This window comes from Chrysochloris asiatica, unplaced genomic scaffold (assembly GCF_000296735.1).
Source record: "Chrysochloris asiatica unplaced genomic scaffold, ChrAsi1.0 scaffold00200, whole genome shotgun sequence".
NCBI classification, from domain to species: Eukaryota; Metazoa; Chordata; class Mammalia; order Afrosoricida; family Chrysochloridae; genus Chrysochloris; species Chrysochloris asiatica.
Genome location: NW_006408718.1, coordinates 3,058,232 through 3,075,763, shown reverse-complemented (window position 1 = coordinate 3,075,763; position 17,532 = coordinate 3,058,232). Strand labels below are relative to the sequence as shown.

Below are 17,532 nucleotides of genomic sequence, written 5' to 3'. Positions count from 1 at the left end.
ATGGAGGGAGGGGATCATGGAGCAGGGGTGATGGAGGGAGGGGCCATGAAGCAGGGGTGATGGAGGGAAGGAGGGGATCATGGAGCAGGGGTGATGGAGGGAGGGGCCATGGAGGGAGGTGACCATGAACGAGAGGTGATAGAGACCAATAACCTTTCAAATGATGCTGACACTTGTACTTGCAGATGACATGAAGACTGAACTCGTTTCTGGAAATGAAGTGGTGGGAGAAGTGAATGACTTAGAAGCTCAGAGTCTTCATCCTCAGGAGGACCAGAACTTTCCTAAGGAATGTCCAGGCCCAAAAGGAAACGCAGATACACAGGTAGCGTCAGACCCAGGCCTGGGGAGGAGAAGTCACAGCAGGCTCTGCTGAAATGGCCTTGAGGGTAGAGACCAATCCCCAACTAGGATGGATCCACTTAGACATCGCAGGTCCCATCGTTCGACAGGTGTGTGGATGAGAGGCGAGTTCCAGCCAGTTGCCTGCCATCTCTTGCCTTTGGAATAGAAGACCGAGAATGCAGCAGAATACTCCTAACTCTTTATTGTCAGCTCTTGGGAGACTTGCTTAAAACCAGTTCCCATCAAGTTGACTTCAACTCTGGCAACCCCAATGATGTCAGCACAGAATTGTGATCCACAGGTTTTAAATGGCCAGTTTTTTAGTTTTACTGAGGCACCTGTGAGTGGCCTTGAACCTCCAACCTTTCAATTAGCAGTTGAGCATGTTAACCATTCCCACCACCCAAGACCCTAGAACCTAGCTTTTGTTGTTGTTGTTAAGTGCTGTCGAGTCGATTGTGACTCATAGCAACCCTATACAGGGTTTCCGAGGCTGTAAACCTGTACCGGAGCAGAAAGCCTCATCTTTCTCCCACGGAACAGCTGTTAGTTTCGAACTGCTGACCTTAAGGTTTGCAGCCCAATTCGTAACCACTACACTACCAGAGCTCTATCTTAGGATACCATTAAATCTTCCCAGTGAAAACAAATAAAGCATTCTTAGAAACAACAGTAGTATGGGCTGGAATATCTGATTCTTCGGCAACAGCTACACTTCCCCAAAAGCTCTTTTCCTGTGGTGGATAAAGTCTAGTTCTACGAAATATCAAATATATGGCCTTATAAAATTTATTGCACCTTGTGATACATACTGTAAAAATCAGTATAAAAACAGGGGGAATGTTGTATACGAGAGAATTGGTGATTCCCTGCTTCTCACAAAAGAGCAGTTTTACAAGGTCTTTTTACTGTTTTTATAGACCAAGAAAGATGCAGGTGTCGAGACAGAGTATACGAAGCATAAATATGAAGAAGACCTTCGTAAAATCAAACATCAGACAGAGGAGGAGAAGAAACGTCTCAGAGACCAGCTCGTGAAGCGCCTGGAAGACATGGTGAAGAGGCATACCGTGGAAATCAAATCAGTCCAGTCATCTGTGGAAGCTGAAAGACAGAAATTGCAGAAGGTGAGATTCCCTTTGGTGGATAACTGTCTTTGTTTCCGAGGGATGTGGTAACAAAGTACCACACACTGGATGGCTTAAAGCAACATAGATTTATTGTCTTGAGGTTCTGGAGGTTGGAAGTCTGCAAGCAAGGTGTCAGCAGGGCTGTACCCTCTCTGGGGAAGATCCTCCCTTTCCTCTTCCTAGCTCTTGGTGGTTTCCAGCAATCCATGGTGACCTTTGGTTTGCAGAGGGATCACTTTAACCTCTGTTTCGTATGCTGTCTGTGTTTCCTCTTGTCATCTTAACCTGGTCAATGAAGTTGTTGTTGCTGGGTTTCATCAAATCAGTACTGACTCATAGTGACCCTATGCACAATAGCATGAAACACTGCCTGGTCCTGAGCCAGCCTCAAAACTGTTGCCACGCGTGAGCCCATTGATGCCGTCACTCTGTCAGTCCATCTCGCTGGGGGTCTTCCTCTTTTTCTCTGACGCTCCACCTTACCAAACATGATGTCCTTCTCCAGCGACTGGTCCCTCCTGACAATATGACTGAAGTTTGAAAGAAAAAGTCTGGCCATCCTGGCCTCCAAGGAGCACTCTGGCTGCACTTCTTCCAACACAGATCTGTTGGTTCTTTTGGCAGCCCATGGCACTTTCAATATTCTCCTCCAATACCATAACTCAAAAGCATCAATTCTTCTACGATCTTCTTTATTCATTGTTCAGCTTTTGCATGCATATGAGGTTACTGAAAATACCAAGGCTTGGGTTAGGCGCACCTTAGTACTCAAGTTGACATCTTGTACAGCTGATTTTCCTAATGCAATACCTCGTTTGATTTCCACCTCCTAGCAGCCCTGTATAGGGTTTCTGAGGAGCACCTTGGTGGGTTTGAACCACCAACCTTACAGTTAGTAGTCCAGTGCTTATTCTACAGTGCCACACCAGGACTTCTCTGAGACCTCTTTGTTGTTGTGTGCCATCAAGTCATTTCTGACTCATTGTGACCCTGTGTAGGGTTTCCAAGGAGCAGCTGGTGGGTTTGAACTGTTGACCTGGCTATTGGCAGTCTAGTGCTTATCCTACAGTGACACATCAGGACTCCATGTTGTAGTTGTTGTTAAATGCCATTGAGTCAGTTCTGACAGATAGAGACACTATACAGGGTTTCCGTGGAGTGGCAGGTGAGTTTGATCCATCGACCTTGGGATTCAAACCATCCTTGTGGTCAGTGCTTATCCTGCAGCACCACACCAGGATTTAGGGAAATCGAACTGACTCCACATCACAGAGAGAAATAACCTGAACAGGACACATGGGTGAGGGTTGTACAGGAACTTCAGTGACTAGGGATAAACCTGGGTCTCCCACAGCAAAGGAAGAGTTCTACCACTGAGCCATGGCTTCCTCAGGCATAAATGCCGGGAATTAATCAGTGGTATGCCAGGGTCCTGGTGTGGTGCTGTAGGATGAAACACTGAACCGTAAGGTCGGTTTGTACCACAAGGTCGGCGGTTCAAACTCACCAGCCACTCCTTGGAAACCCTAAACAGTGTCACTGTGAGTCGGAACTGACTCGATGGCACTTAACAAGAACCACAACATGCCAGTGTTCTGGAGTCCTGGTGTGGCTATAGGATGAACATTTTACTGCTCTTACCATGCATGGTTGAAGCCCACCAGCCGCTCCTTGGAAATCCTATACAGGGTCGCTATGAGTCGGAACCGACTCGATGGCACTTAACAACAACAATACCAGTGTCAGAAGATTCTCAACGGTGTGTACGATCTTCACCCCCAACCACAAGGGACAGTTTTCTGCTGAGAAGGAATGCAAAGCCTCATTTCTTATGTTTGGTGGGGAAGCAAACACCATACTCACACGTGAGTGTTTTAGGAAGAGAACGAAGAGTAAATCAACTTTATAGCGAACATAGGTGCAATATTTATTTAATGCAGTTGGGCAGAACGGATTTTCTCCATCCTTGTCTTGGAGGAGCTCTCTGGTTGTATTCCTTCTTCTAAGAGATGTGTTCATTCTGTGGACTGCCCATGGTATATTCACTATTCTTTGTCGTCACCACAACTTAAAGCATCAATTGTCTAGTCTTACGTTTTCTTATTTCAGCTTTCCTGTGCATATGAACCCATTGAAAACACCATGGCTGGGTTTGGCACATCTTAATCATCCAGCAACACCTTTGCTAATGGAAAACTTTAAAGAAGTCTTTTGTAGCAGATTTGCCCAATACACATCAGACTTGTTGGTGTGAAGTGCTGTTGAGTCAGCTCCGACCCGTAGCAACCCTCTATAAGGTTTCCAAAAAGCGGCTGGTGGACTTGAACCGCCAACTCAAATCAACCTTGCAGGCTAGTGCTTTGATTATAGTGCTACACCAGGACTCCAACATATCAGGCCTAATGGTGTGAATTTTGCATTTGCTTTCTTTTTGCCTTTTCATGTATTTATCATGTCTGTGTTCTTACAGTATTTATGACTCTTGTAAGCTACTTTGAACTCCTTTGGAAATATGGCAGGGTGTCAGTAAATAAGGCTCCCTGCTTGTCTTCCTGTCTCGTGTGGTTAATTCTTCCCATCTTCATCTAGGAAGTAGAGGCACAATTGGAGGAGGTGAAGAAGAAATCAGAAAATGACATAAAGCAGCTACAAGACGAGAAAGCAGCCCTAAAGGTGAAGCTACAAAATTCTCTGCTAGATGTAAGTCCTGGGTTCATGCAGCGCTTGGGAGTGATGGTGCGGGCCCGAAACCTCGGGACACAGTCCTAACCTCCAGATATGCAGCATCCTGGGAAGAAAGACTAGGATATTCAGTCCTGCCAAAAGGTTGTCTCTGAGGAACGGACTTAGTTGAAACCAACAGAGAAGTCTGACTTATAGAGGCTTCCACAAAGATGATGAGGCGGTGGTTCTGTGGTAGCATTCTCCCCTATCATGCAGGAGACCTGAGTTCGATTCCCTGCCAACGCACTCATGTCTGGCCATTGCGCATTTGTCAGTGGAGGCTTATGTAGTTGCTATGATGCTGAACAGGTTTTCGTGACACTTTTAAACTAAGAAGGACGAGAGAATAGGGATAGGAGGAGGATATGGGATGTGTGGCTAACTGCCTCCGTGAACCATTGTCTCCTTGGTCATGTGACTAAACAACTGGATGGTGTCTGGCTGCAACTACTGAACACTGTGTTCAAAGTTTCTATCAAGGAATTCTCACCAAATAGGGGCAAATGTAGAACAGAATTTTAAATTCTCATGGACTCTAGACATCCAGTTTGAGGACTATAGTGCACCTGATCCGAACCATGGTATTTTCAGTAAACACACATGCTGGACAGTGAATAAGGAAGATGGTAGAAGAATTGATGCATTTGAGTTAAGGTGTTGGAGAAGGATATTAAAAGTACCATGGACTGCTAAAAGAACAAAGCAGTCTGTGTTGGACGACGTAGAACCAGCAGGCACCTTAGAAGTCAGGATGGCAAGATGTTTCCTCTCAGATTTGGGGCATATTATCAGAAGGGCCCAGTCCCTGGAGAAGAAGATAATGCTTGTTGGTAAAGTGGAGGGTCAGTGAAAAAGAGGAAGACCCCCCAATGACATGGAATGGCACAGTGGCGGCAGCAATGGGCTCGAGTAATAAGGATAGTAAGGACGGCGCACGGCCAGACGGTGTTTTGTTCCATCATGTCTAGGGTTGCTATGTGATGGAACTGACTCGACAGCATCTAACAACAACCTAACTAAATGTTCTGGAACTATGGAGGCTGAATGAACTGCTGAAACTATTACCCTAACCTCATCTTCAAACCATTAGCCAAAACTATCCCCTGGAGTCTTCTTAAAACTGAACAATAGTTTAGCTTAACTAGTAAAGGATGTGTGCCTTGAGCCTTGTGCTCTTTAAGAACTGCCTATAAGGAGCTCTGGTAGTGTAGTGGTTACGAATCGGGCTGCTAACTGCAAGGTCAGCAGTTCAAAACTACCAGCTGCTCGGTGGGGGAAAGATGAGGCTTTCTGCTCCCGTAAAGATTTACAGCCTTGGAAACCCTGTTCAGGATTGCTATGGGTTGGAACCAACTCAACGGCACTTAACAACAAAATATATGATCAAATGGACAACAGCAACTGGAAAGATTAACTAGGGACGAGATGAAGGGGTTTCCGAAAATTTCCAAAGTGGGAGAATTCGATTCCCTTTTAATTCCATTCTTGTACAAACTTTTGGAAGCCCCCTTTGTTAGTATGTAACTGATTTTGTAAAATATGTTGCTGTTAAGTGTCTTCAAGTGAGTTCTGACTCACAGCGACCACGTCTAGGGTTTCCAAGGAGAGCCTGGTGGGTTTGAACCGCTGACCTGGTAGTTGAAACCCACCCTGCGGTCCAGCGCATTATTCTGCAGCACCACTGTAAATGTGTTGCTGTTGTTAATTGCTGTTGAAGTCCATCCTGACTCAAGGCGCCCCCATGTGTGCAGAGTAGAACTGTTCCGTGGGCTTTTCAAGGCTGTGCCCTTTGGAAGCAGATTGCCAGTGTATCTTCCGAGGTGCCTTTGAGTGGGTTTGAACTGACAGTCTTTCCGCTAGTGGTTGAGCATGTAGTGCGCAACTTAGGGGCTCTATAAATCTGTTGGGCTCATCTTTTTTGGAAAGACTAAGCAACCAGCCAATTAGAACTGGCATTTCTAGAAACATCTTTGGAATTTGTCTAGTGGTACGTGCTCCCCAGAACTGACTGATCAGAATTCAATTTAATCCTGAAGTTAATGAGTACATCATGAGCTAAGACTTCTCCTTGCCTAACATTTCTTTTTTTTTGCTTAGGTTTTAAGGTTGGAAGAATTTATCCAACAAAATAAGGTCCGTCCCCAAAAAGCTGAGGAGAGGCCCCAGGAAGCTGATGACAGCATTTTGGAGACCCAGGTAAACTCTGGTTTTTGCTGATTTAATGAAGTATAGTTCTCTCCTCCCTTCCAGCACTTCGGCGTCTGCAGTGACACATGCGGACATTAATGGGCTCTTTCCTTTCCCCACCTCAGCACTTGACAACACGCCTGAAGAAAAAATCGCCACAAAATCCATTTGCAAAAACCACAAAGAAAAGAGAATTCTGAGTCATGAGCCACGTGGTTTGAGAAAGCCCAGACTTGTGTGAGTCTCTGGCCCTGGTTGAGAGCAGCCTGCCTGGCAGGGAAGGGGGCCGCTCTGTCCAGCCAGGCCTGCTGCAGTCACAAGCGCCCCTGGCCACCTGTTGTCCACATCTGTGCTCACATTTACTCTCGCGCTAGCCCTTCCAAAAGAGGCTGCCCTAAGAGGCAGAAACTAATGCCTGTTTGTCTCACTGACTGGCACAAAGGAGACCACTCTGTCCATGTCCAGTGTATGAATGATGTCAGACACTAATCGTTGTCTTGTAGCTCATGTCTGACAACAGTTTATTGTACAACTTGTCAGTTTGTCATATGGTGGTGATTTGTGTGCTGCTGTGACATTGGAAGCTACCCCACCGGTATTTCACATACCAGCAGGGTCACGTGTGGCAGACACATTTCAGCAGAACTTCCAGACTACGGCAGACTAGGAAGAAAGGTCTGGTGATCTACTGCCAAAAATTAGTGTTGCTGTTGTCAGGTGCCGCTGAGTCAATTCCAACTCACAGTGACCCCAGGTCCAACAGTACAAAACCCTGCCTGGTCCTGCGTCCTCCTTACAATCATTGCTATGCTTGAGCCCATTTTTGTAGCCACTGTGCCAGTCCATCTCGTTGGGGGGTCTTCCTCTTTTTCTCTGACTCTCTACTTTACCAAACTTACTGTCCTTCTTCAGGGACTAGGCCATTCTGATGGCATGTCCAAAATACACAAGACCAAGTCTCGTCGTCCTGGCTTGTAAGGAACATTCTGGTTATACTTCTTCCAAGACAGATTTGTTTGTTCATCTGGAAATCTCTGGTATATTCAATGGTGGTGTGGTTGGTTCCGACTCATAGTGAACCTGTATAGGGTTTCCAAGGCTATAAAAGTTTATGGGAGCAGAAAGCCTCATCTTTCTCCTGTGGAGTAGATATGAATGGCTGACCTTGTGGCTAGCAGCCCAGCTCATACCCTACTATACCACCAAGGCTCCTAAGTATATTCAACCCACCATGAAAATTAGCCCCTGAAAACGTGATGGGTCACTAGAGAATGTTGTCCAACTTGCTTGCTGTGGTCCCATTCTCTGGAGGGGTCCACTGACAGAGGAAATCTTGCTTGGTGAAGCAGAGGGTCCAGGAGGACTTGGCGACTCTTGGTGACATGTTGGCACATTAACTGCAACACTGGACTTGAGCATATGACACCTGGATAGGCTGATGGAGGCCGGGCAACATTTTGTTCTGTTATGCATAAAGTTCTCACCAATCAGATGCCACTCAATGGCATGAACCATAACAATCTGGATTAGAGTGCCCTGTCTTGAAGACCCCTTGATTCTAGCTTCCTTCTTAGTCTTTACAGTGGGCGCCACCATAACCCACAGTCATTTCTATGCCACCTCAAATTTCCAGTCCGCCGTGAGAGAACACTGGATCTGAGGCTGAATCTCACCACTTCCCGTGTGCCTGAGTGACCTCAGGAAGTACAGCTGTGTCTCTCAAGGCCGTCTTCCCTTCCAGGTGCTGTCTACTGACATCGCCTGTCCATACCCACACATTGACCAGGCTATTAAGCCTGGATTTAAATGCTAATGGAAGTTTGTATAGGTGCTGGCCATTTATAGAGTTCTGTTTCCATCTGAAAAATCATTCAGCTTCATGCCAATCTTGTATAGGGCTTCCAAGGAGCAGGTGATGGGTTTGAACTGCCACCAACCTAGCAGTTAGTTGTTGTTGTTGTTGTTAAGTGCCGTGGAGTCGGTTCCGACTCATAGCGACCCTGTACAGGGTTTCCAAGGCTGTAAATCTTTACAGGAGCAGATCGCCTCATCTTTCTCCTGCGGAACCACTGGTAGTTTCGAACTGCTGACCTTGCGGCTCACAGCCCGATTCGTAACCACTACGCTACCAGAGCTCCTTAGCAGTTAGTAGTCCAGTGCATATCCTACAGTGCCACACCTGGACTCCCTGAATAAAACTAGTTGTTGTCAAACTGATTCTGACTTATGGCAGAAGATCCCCAACAAGAAGGATTAACAAGGCTGCACCAATGGGCCCAAACACAGGAGGACTGGGCAGTGTTTCCTTCTATTGGACATACGGTTGCTGTGAGTTTGAACCAACTGGCTGGGACCTAACAGCAACACACTGACGACTCCATGTGTCAGAGTAGACCCACACTCAGGAGGGTTTTCACCAGGCTTTCTTTCAAGATACCTTTGCATGGTCGAGAACTTCCAACCTTTTGGTTATCAGCTGAGCAAATTAAACATGTGGGACTCCATCACATTCCCAGTTATCTCCAATATAAAGGAGGCCCCCGCTGGGTCTGGAGATCCTGGAGGCAGCCAGAGCCCCCCATGTCTCCTCCTCTAACACCCCAAAGCGAAGCGGGAGACTCCTCGAGCCGCCCCAGCTGCCCTGAGTCAGCCTGGAGGATAGGCCCCTTGATGCCTGATGCTGGGCTGTCTTCACTGTCAGGCTAGCTTCTTCCTCGCCGCACCATCCCATCCTTTCCCAGATTCCTGCCTGAGAAACACACATGTTGCCCTTCTCCTTCTCTCTCTCAAGAGCCTGCCCCGTGATCTAGCACTCTTCCGGATGAACTCCTGGCTTCAGGGACAGCTGGACTCTTCACCAGCATCTGCAGGATTTCCCTGATAGATGGTTCCTCAAATCTCTGAGCGGCTCTCACCTTCTCAAAGAGACTGTGGCAGGAAGCCGAGTGGAACTGGTTGGGACCCTCAGTAATGAGATGAAAATAAGCTTGATGCCCCAGAGAATAAATAAATGAGGCAGCTCAGGAAGGCTGCCTGGCCGATCGTAGGTTTCTGAGGAGACACATACACACAGAAGTTCCAGGTCTGCTGAATAGGGCTTATCAGAGAGAACCACAGTGGCGTTCACTCATTGCTTCACCTCAGGGCGTCTTAACCATGGCATTATGGACAATTTGGGCTGAATAATTCTTTGTATGGGCTCTGGTGGTTACGAATAGGGCTGTGAACCTTAAGGTCAGTGGTTCGAAACTACCAGCTGCTCCGCGGGAGAAAGATGAGGCTTTCTACTCCCGTAAAGATTTACACCCTCGGAAACCCTGTACAGGGTCACTATGGGTCGGAACCAACTCGACGGCACTTAACAACAACAACAATGGCATTATAGGATAAGCATGGGACTGCTAACTACACTAACCACAAGGTCAGCAGTCCAAATCCACCAGCCGCTCTTGGAAACTCTAAACAAGGTCCCTATGAGTCGGATGCCTTTGAGTTGTGGTGTTGGAGGAGAATACTGAAAGTGCCATGGACTGCCAAAAGAACCAATAGATCAGTTTTGGAAGAAGTGCAGCCACAGTGCTCCTTGGAGGCCAGGAAGGCTAAGCTTCGTCTCTCCTACTTTGGACATATTGTCCGGAGAGAACAGTCGCTGGAGAAGGCTGTCATGCTGGGTAAGATGGAGGGTCAGAGAAAAAGAGGAAGACCCCCAACGAGATGGATCAGCAAGGTGGCATCACTGATGGTGTCAAGTGTGGCAGCGGTAGTGAGGTTGGCCCAGGATCGGACATTGTTTCGTTCTGCTGTGCATGGGGTCGTTATGAGTCAGTTCTGACTCGATGGCACCTGACAACAACAACAACAATGTCGAGCCAACTTGATGGCACTTAACAACAACAATTCTTTTTGGGGAATGTCTTTGTAGGATGTTAAGCCTCTACCCACCTGTTGCTAATGGCATCTCCTCACCATTGTGACAACCGAGAGTGTCTCCAGACAATGACTAAGACTTCTGGGAGCCAAACATTGCCCCCAGTTGAGAGCCACCGCTATAGCTAAAAGTGGAGGTCCTACAGAAATTCACAGCACAGAGAACCCAGGGGATGAACCACCATTAAACTTAACCCTCATCCGACACCTTCCTGCTTCAGAACACTCTTCCTCACCAGGCTCGGTTTTTAGAGACAAGTGCAGACTCTAGAGTTGTATGAGGAACTTTGAAGACTGCGAATTCCAGCGATTCATTCATTGCACAGTCCTTCCGGAATACCAGGGATGGGTCAGCCGCTGAGCTGACGCAGCGGGCAGAGAGCTGCATTCACAAGTAGTTTTAAAACAATGTGCACATTTTGTAATCACATTAAACACCCGGTGCTGTGTTTTATACAACTAGGCAAATATTATACACATTGAAAATGTTGATTCATTTAAATTAAATTTCTCTTAATATAGGAAATCCATATACATGATAAAGAATTCAAAAGGCATATAAGTCTATACGTAGTCCTGGTGTGGTGCTATTGGATAAGCACTGGACTGCTAACCACAAGGTTGGCAGTTCAAACCCACAAGCCGCTCCTTCGATGCCCTATATATACCTCATACAGGTTCGCTATGTGAATCAACTCTATGATGCATAATAACAACAAATAAACCTATACAGTGAAAAGGGTCCTCTAATTCCTCCCCAGCTCCTTATCCACAGACAACTATTGGTTTTATGCCTCTTCTTGTAGATCCACTCAGAGCTAGTCCACATATGTTACTGTTAGTTGCTGCCGAGTTGGCTCTGACCTGCAGTGACCCTGTGCACAGTAGAATGAAGTGTCGCCACCTTCACAATTGTTAGTATTCTCAAGTCCATTGTTGCAGCCATTGTATATTTATTCTCATACTTTAAACATGTTATCAGGAAGGACCAGTCCTGGGAGAGGGACACCTTGCTTGCTAAAGTGGAGGGTCAGCTGAAAAGAGGAAGACCCCCAACAGAATTCAAAAGGTATATAAACCTATATGTATATAAACCTCACACAGAGGCAGCAGCAGTGGGTTCAAGCATGACCATTGTGAAAACGGTACAGGAGCGGCAGTGTTTCATTCTGTTATGCACAGGGATGCTCTGAGTTGGAACTGACTCAACAGCACCTAATATCAACAAAATCCAACCTTGGGGGCTCATCTCCCAACACACTACTGGAAAACACTCTGCTGTGAGCTGCAGGGATTTCATTGGCTAATTTCCCTAAGTAGAACATCCGGCCTTTCTCCTAGACTGTTTTTATCTAGAAGCTGCACTGAGACCTGTCCACCCTGGGAGGCGGAGCTTCCATAATCATAGCAGCACATGATCTGTCCCATGTGCACACTGGCAGATGGGGGTGGGCTCTGTATACAGAGAGGCATAATCATGGATGTGTTTTTTCCCACAAATGATGGCACATGCTCCCACAGTCTTCTTTCTTAACTTAAATTTGTATAGTTCGGAGAGGGATTTTAACATATCGCTACACTTTCATATCCTTTTCATTTATGTTCAAACAACAACAGACCTGTTGTTGTTGTTAATTTCCACTGAATCATTTCTGACTCATAGTGACCCTGTATAAGATTTCCGAGGAGTGGCTGGTGAGTTTGAACCACAGACTTTGCAGTTCAAATCGACCTTGCGGTCTAGTGCTGATCCTAAAGCGTCACACCAGGAGTCCACAAAACTGCCTAGTTCTCCCTTGTATGGACAACCATTGTGTAGTCTTTCTTTTGATGAATATTTAAGCTGTTTGTTTCTTTCTTTTTTCTGCTATTATAGCTAATACTCCGCTGGATAGCCAATAGAAGTTGCAGCCGTTGCGCCTCTCAGACTTTGGACATGTTATCAGGAGGGACAAGTCCTGGGAGAGTGGCAGAATAAATACACAATGGCTGCTCCTCCTACTGGCTGCGTTGTTGTTCGGTGCTGTGGAGTTAGGGCTGACTTGTAGCGACCCTTTGCACAACAAAACAAAACACTGCCCGGTCCTGTGCCGTATTCACAATTGTTGTTGTATTTGAGCCTATACCACTGTGTTAGTCTCTCTCATTGGGGGTGTCTTCCAGAAGGAGTATAAAGCCGTATAGAGTTCAGCGAGCTCATTGCTGCAGCAGACACATGGGCTTTTACCGACTAAGATAATCTTGGACAAACTAGTTAACCTCTCTGCTTCAGCTTCCTTGTCTGTAAAACAGGAGTGAAGGTCCCACCTGCCTCAGAGGGATTTTGTGAGGACTGAATGAGTAAAAGTGTCTTCAGCATCTGAAACAGCCTTCAGCACATGTGGGTGTGCTTTACATGGGAGATACGCCCTTTCACATATATGACCGGTGGGTTTGAACCGCTGACCTTGCAGTTCAAACTGACCTTGCAATCCAGTGTTTATCCTACAGCACCACACCAGGATTTAGGACTCTGATAGATGTTGCCAAGTTGCTTTCCCACCAAGTGCCTTCCAGTGCCCATTCCCACCAAGCTGCCTGATGGAAGAATCCATTTCCCCACAACTTTGCCAATACATTGAATGTTGGCAACACAAAACGTTACAACTTTGCCAGTCTCATCAGAGAAAATGGATACTTTAATTCAGCCCTCATTTTGCAGGCCAGGCATATATGCCAGCCAACTGAGTTGAGACTTGGCCTGGGTCCTGGAGGTACAGAGTCCTGGAGGTGTTCCCAGGCCAGCCGAGATAGATATGTAAGCAACATACTGCAGCACAGTTGTATCTGCAGCAACACAAGACGATACAGGAAGCAGAGGGCATGCAGAGGAGTCGAACAGCTCGGACAATCTGGTGCCGTACCTGCTGGCGGGAACAAGGACACCAGAACGGCGTGTGAGATGAGTGTCCACTGCCACAGTAAAGTCTTTGCAGGATTGGAGGCTATAAACCTTCAAGTTTGTTCAAGACTTGGTGCTCTAGCTGTCCTGCCAAAGCACTTCAGTGAGTCAGAAGCGATATTAATAATAGCAGCTACTGAGAATGGAATTTTCTCAGAGGAGGGATGCCAAATCTGGGTGTGACTGTCCCCACCCAAGTTAGCTGGAACCTCATTGAACCTTTTGTCCTATCTTTCATGTCCGGTCTTTTTGTCTCTTTCAGATTCAGCATAGTTTCAGTCACTGGTTTCCAGAAAGCCATTTCTGTCTTGGTAACTCTGAAGTGAAACTTGATTCTGGAAGATTCTCTTGGTGCCTGGGCCACATTGAACTGAGGGGCAAGGAAGGGTAGATGTTGATAGAGGGGCCCCAGCCTGCACCCTCTCCAGAAGAAACTGGAGAGTCATTGTCATTATTATCACCAGGAGTCCAGGTGTGGCGCTAGATGGCTAACAGCAAGGTCGGTGGTTCAAACCCACCTTTGGAAACCCTATACAGGGTCACTATGAGTAAGAACTGACTCGACAGCATGGAGCTACACCATCAACATCAACAGATATTTTTGAGTGTTCTCTGGTGTTGTGGATTAGGCATTGGGCTGCTAACCAAAAGGGCGGTGGCTCAAACCCACCAGTCACTCCTCGGGAGAAATCAGGCTGGCTGCCTCTGAAAAAATTGACATTATTAGAAACCTTATAAAGAGTCACTAGGAGTTGGAATTGGCTCAGTGGCAGTGGTGGGTCACTACACAAAGCACAGGACTGGGTGCCGGGGGAGTAAGACCTCCTCCTGGCCCCTGAGGAGCTCAAATTCAAGTGCGGTGAATAGACCAGTAAGCCAGTTATGATTTGGTTGTTTCTGACACAGGGTGACCCCATGCACATCAACGTAGAACTGTGTTCCACAGGATTTCCAAAGCGATCTACCTCTGAAAAATCAACCATCAAAATACCCGATGGAGCACAGTTCTACTCTGACACATGGAGTCGACTGACCAGCACGTGGTAGGTAGTTAGGTAGCAGCTGTCTCGATACTGAAAGTTGAACACAATTCACTAGGAAAGGGCCTGTGAGAGGAGCCTTGGGAAAATCCCGGAGCCTAGGGGGCCTCAGCTCTGTGGGGGCCCAGGGGGGGTTGCTGGGCAGTTGTTACCCGCTATCATGCCTGGATGACTGTGTGAATGTAAGGATGTTGGCTGTCCTGGGTGAGGTCACAAAACTCTTCAACAACAATGACATTTGGAGACCATGAGGTACCGGTGCCCCTGCCTAGTTCAAGTTGAGGGGTCTGGTTGTCCTGGAGATGCCACCCTAGGTAGAAGACATTCCTGTCATCTGGCCAGGTTCTTAGAGCATGGGGAAGCAACATAGGGCAGGCAACAGCAAGCTGGGACATGGGTTCGGCCCCAGCTCTACATAAGACTGGACTGGACACCTCTGGCAAGTCCAGTAACCTCCTTGAGATCAGTTTCTGCATTAATAACAGCGGGGCTGACATACTGAATCCTTCCTGTATTTTTTTGTATACAACTTGTGTAAATGCTGAGAGTAATTGATAAAGCAGTTCTGCCCTAGCACATGCATGTGCATACTACACACATATCATGACATTTCTAGACGTAAATTTTGGCTTCACATCACCTGCTTTCCCATATGATACATCAGTCGTGTCATTCGGTTCATTTTATTTCATTTTCTGCTTGTGTGTATAGAATAGTTCGAAAGTGTTACTTTTCTAGTTCTTCCTGCATTCACATGCTTTGGTTTCAGTATGGTGCCCCCCTGCTCCATTCATGAGAATGATGAGGATGTTTTATCAGAACATTACAAAAGTTAAATATGTGTATCACTTTTGATCTACCTGTAAATACTTTTGGCTTATTTCAAGTAATATAAAATCCTGGTGTGGTGCTTTGGGTTAATGCGCTGGACTGCAAGGTTGGTTTGAACCACAAGGTTGGCGGTTCAAGCTCACCAGCCACTCCTTGGAAACCTTGTACAGGGTCATTTAGCGTCGGAACTGACAACACAGCACTTAACAACAGCCACCACCTTAAGTCGAGTTTTCATGTGCTATGAAATAGAAACTGAGAGTAGCAACATGTGGGAAAAAAAAAAAGAAGAAGTCGGCATAATGTGGCTTAGAAAATAACAAAATGATGCATGAGGCAGAGTTGCCCTGTTGGCAAAAATGTGTAATCCACACATTATTTACATAAAGATGCAATAATAATTTGCACATATTAACTCACTTAATTTGCATGTCAACACTGTGAGGTAGGTATTAGTACTATCCCCACTTAATAGATAGAAAAATTGAGACCCAAAGAATCGCACTAAGTCCCATGCCTTTCACCATGATACTGTTTTGTTAGTCACCATCAAGTCAGTTCCAACTCACAGGGACCCCGTGTACAATAGAACAAAACATTGGCTGGTCCTGCACCGTCTTCATGACTGTTGGTCTCCTCAAGTCCACTGATGCACCTTCCAACCTAGGGGGCTCTTCTCCCAACACTATATTGAACAAGAACAATGACTAAATTTTGGAAGTAGATCACCAGGCCTTTCTTCCTAGTCTTAGTCTGGAGGCTCTGCTGGAACTGTCCATCATGGGAGACCCTGTTGGTATTTGAAATACTGTTGGCATATCTTCCAACATCACTCAAGCCACTGCAGCATGACAAACTGACAGACGAGTGGTGGTGATACAGTAGTATACTGACTCCCATTAGTAAAATGCCGGTGATAAACCATTCCCTCCAGACCCCAGAGATGTGGTGATGAACATAAGAAACCGTAGGAAGGCATTTTCAAAACTGCTACCGACGATGTAACTGTCAGGTGATGTCATAATATCTGTTAGAGCCCCTGCAATCATTTCAGCAAAACTCCCATTGTGTTAGGTGTCTCTTTTAAGGTGTATTTCATGCTACCTTTAAAAAGATTGTCAGCTGAACCTGAGAATGACTTTGCATGTTCCCCTCTAGGAGCTTTCACAAGTGTGGGTGTTCTTTTAAAATAGAAACAATACCAAAGAGACTAAAAACCTGGAAGATGAAATGATGGGGACCTGATTTGAACAGAGGTTTAAAATAAAATAGCTATTTGCTGGGAGGAGGAGTGGGGAGGAGGCTTTCAGGGGTGTGGGTTTGAGGAGAGGATAGGACTGTTTTTTTGTTTTGTTTTCTGGTGCACACTATTAAGACCAGAGCACTCAAGCACTGGAGAAGATGCTGGATGGGGAGCCTAAGACCGTGTGAATCGAGGTCAGATAACGCAGGGTACTCTGGGTGTGGCTCGGAGTTATTCCTGTTAGCCAGCTCACTGGGATCACAATTAGATAACCAAAAAAGAAACAGTCTATTCCACTTGGAATTCAGAGCGGATTGAGCCAGTGAAACAAGTGTTTTGTTGTAGTTGTTGGGTAAGTTGATTCCAACTGAGAGCCCACATGTCAGAGTAGAACTGCTCCAAAGTTTTCCAAGGCTATAAATCACCAGGTCTTTCCTCCGTGGAGGAACTGGTGGGTTCAAACTGCCGACCTTTTGGTTAGCAGCTGGTCACTTAACCATTGTGCCACCAGGGATCTTTGAAACAGTATTACCGGACTTGAAAGCACTAGTTCAGCCAACTGTTGATCACGGTCGAGTTCATTTTTGAGATTTTTCACATGCAGCCTAACTCTTTTTGATTGATTGACTCTGACCTCAAACTCCAAGTACACAAAAGGAGAGGAATGTGTGCTTCCAACCCAGAAAACCAAGCCTGTTGCTAGTGATTGGACTCTGATTCACGACAGCCCGTGTGTCACGACAGAGGAGAACTGCGCTCTGTAGAGTGTTCTTGGCTGTAATCTTCATGAGTGGATTCCCAGGGTGGCACAGATAGTTAAGCATTCGACCGCTAACTGAAAGCTTAGCAGTTCTAACCCGCCCCGGGGTGCCTTGGAAGACGTCACAGTCTTGACTGCCCTGGGGAGCACTGGGACTCTGTAGTGGAATCCACGTCACCACAACAATCTTTACAGAAACAGCTCACCAGACCTTTCTTCTGCAACACTGCTGGGTGGGTTCAGTCAGCCTTCAGTTTAGTAGTTGAGCACTAACCGTTGGTGCCACCCAGGGACCCCGTTGTGGGCCCAGCCCTTATGAGGGTTTTTGTTGCCAGAAAGTTCCGCTAGAGTCCGGGGACTCCATATCCACAGTATTCACTCTCAGCATCTCCTGAGCCCACTGC

At 46.5% G+C, this 17,532-nt stretch overlaps 1 protein-coding gene across 1 annotated transcript in view; it reads left to right on the top strand.

Annotated features, from left to right (window-relative positions):
- The window catches only part of FAM184B (family with sequence similarity 184, member B), a 146,711-nt gene that overhangs the window by 84,677 nt on the left and 44,502 nt on the right, over positions 1–17,532 (top strand). The window contains exons 4-7 of the mRNA XM_006872494.1: positions 186–325; positions 1,266–1,472; positions 4,065–4,175; positions 6,297–6,395. Of these exons, the coding sequence (XP_006872556.1) occupies positions 186–325; positions 1,266–1,472; positions 4,065–4,175; positions 6,297–6,395 (557 nt within the window). The remainder of the gene's footprint in view (positions 1–185; positions 326–1,265; positions 1,473–4,064; positions 4,176–6,296; positions 6,396–17,532) is intronic.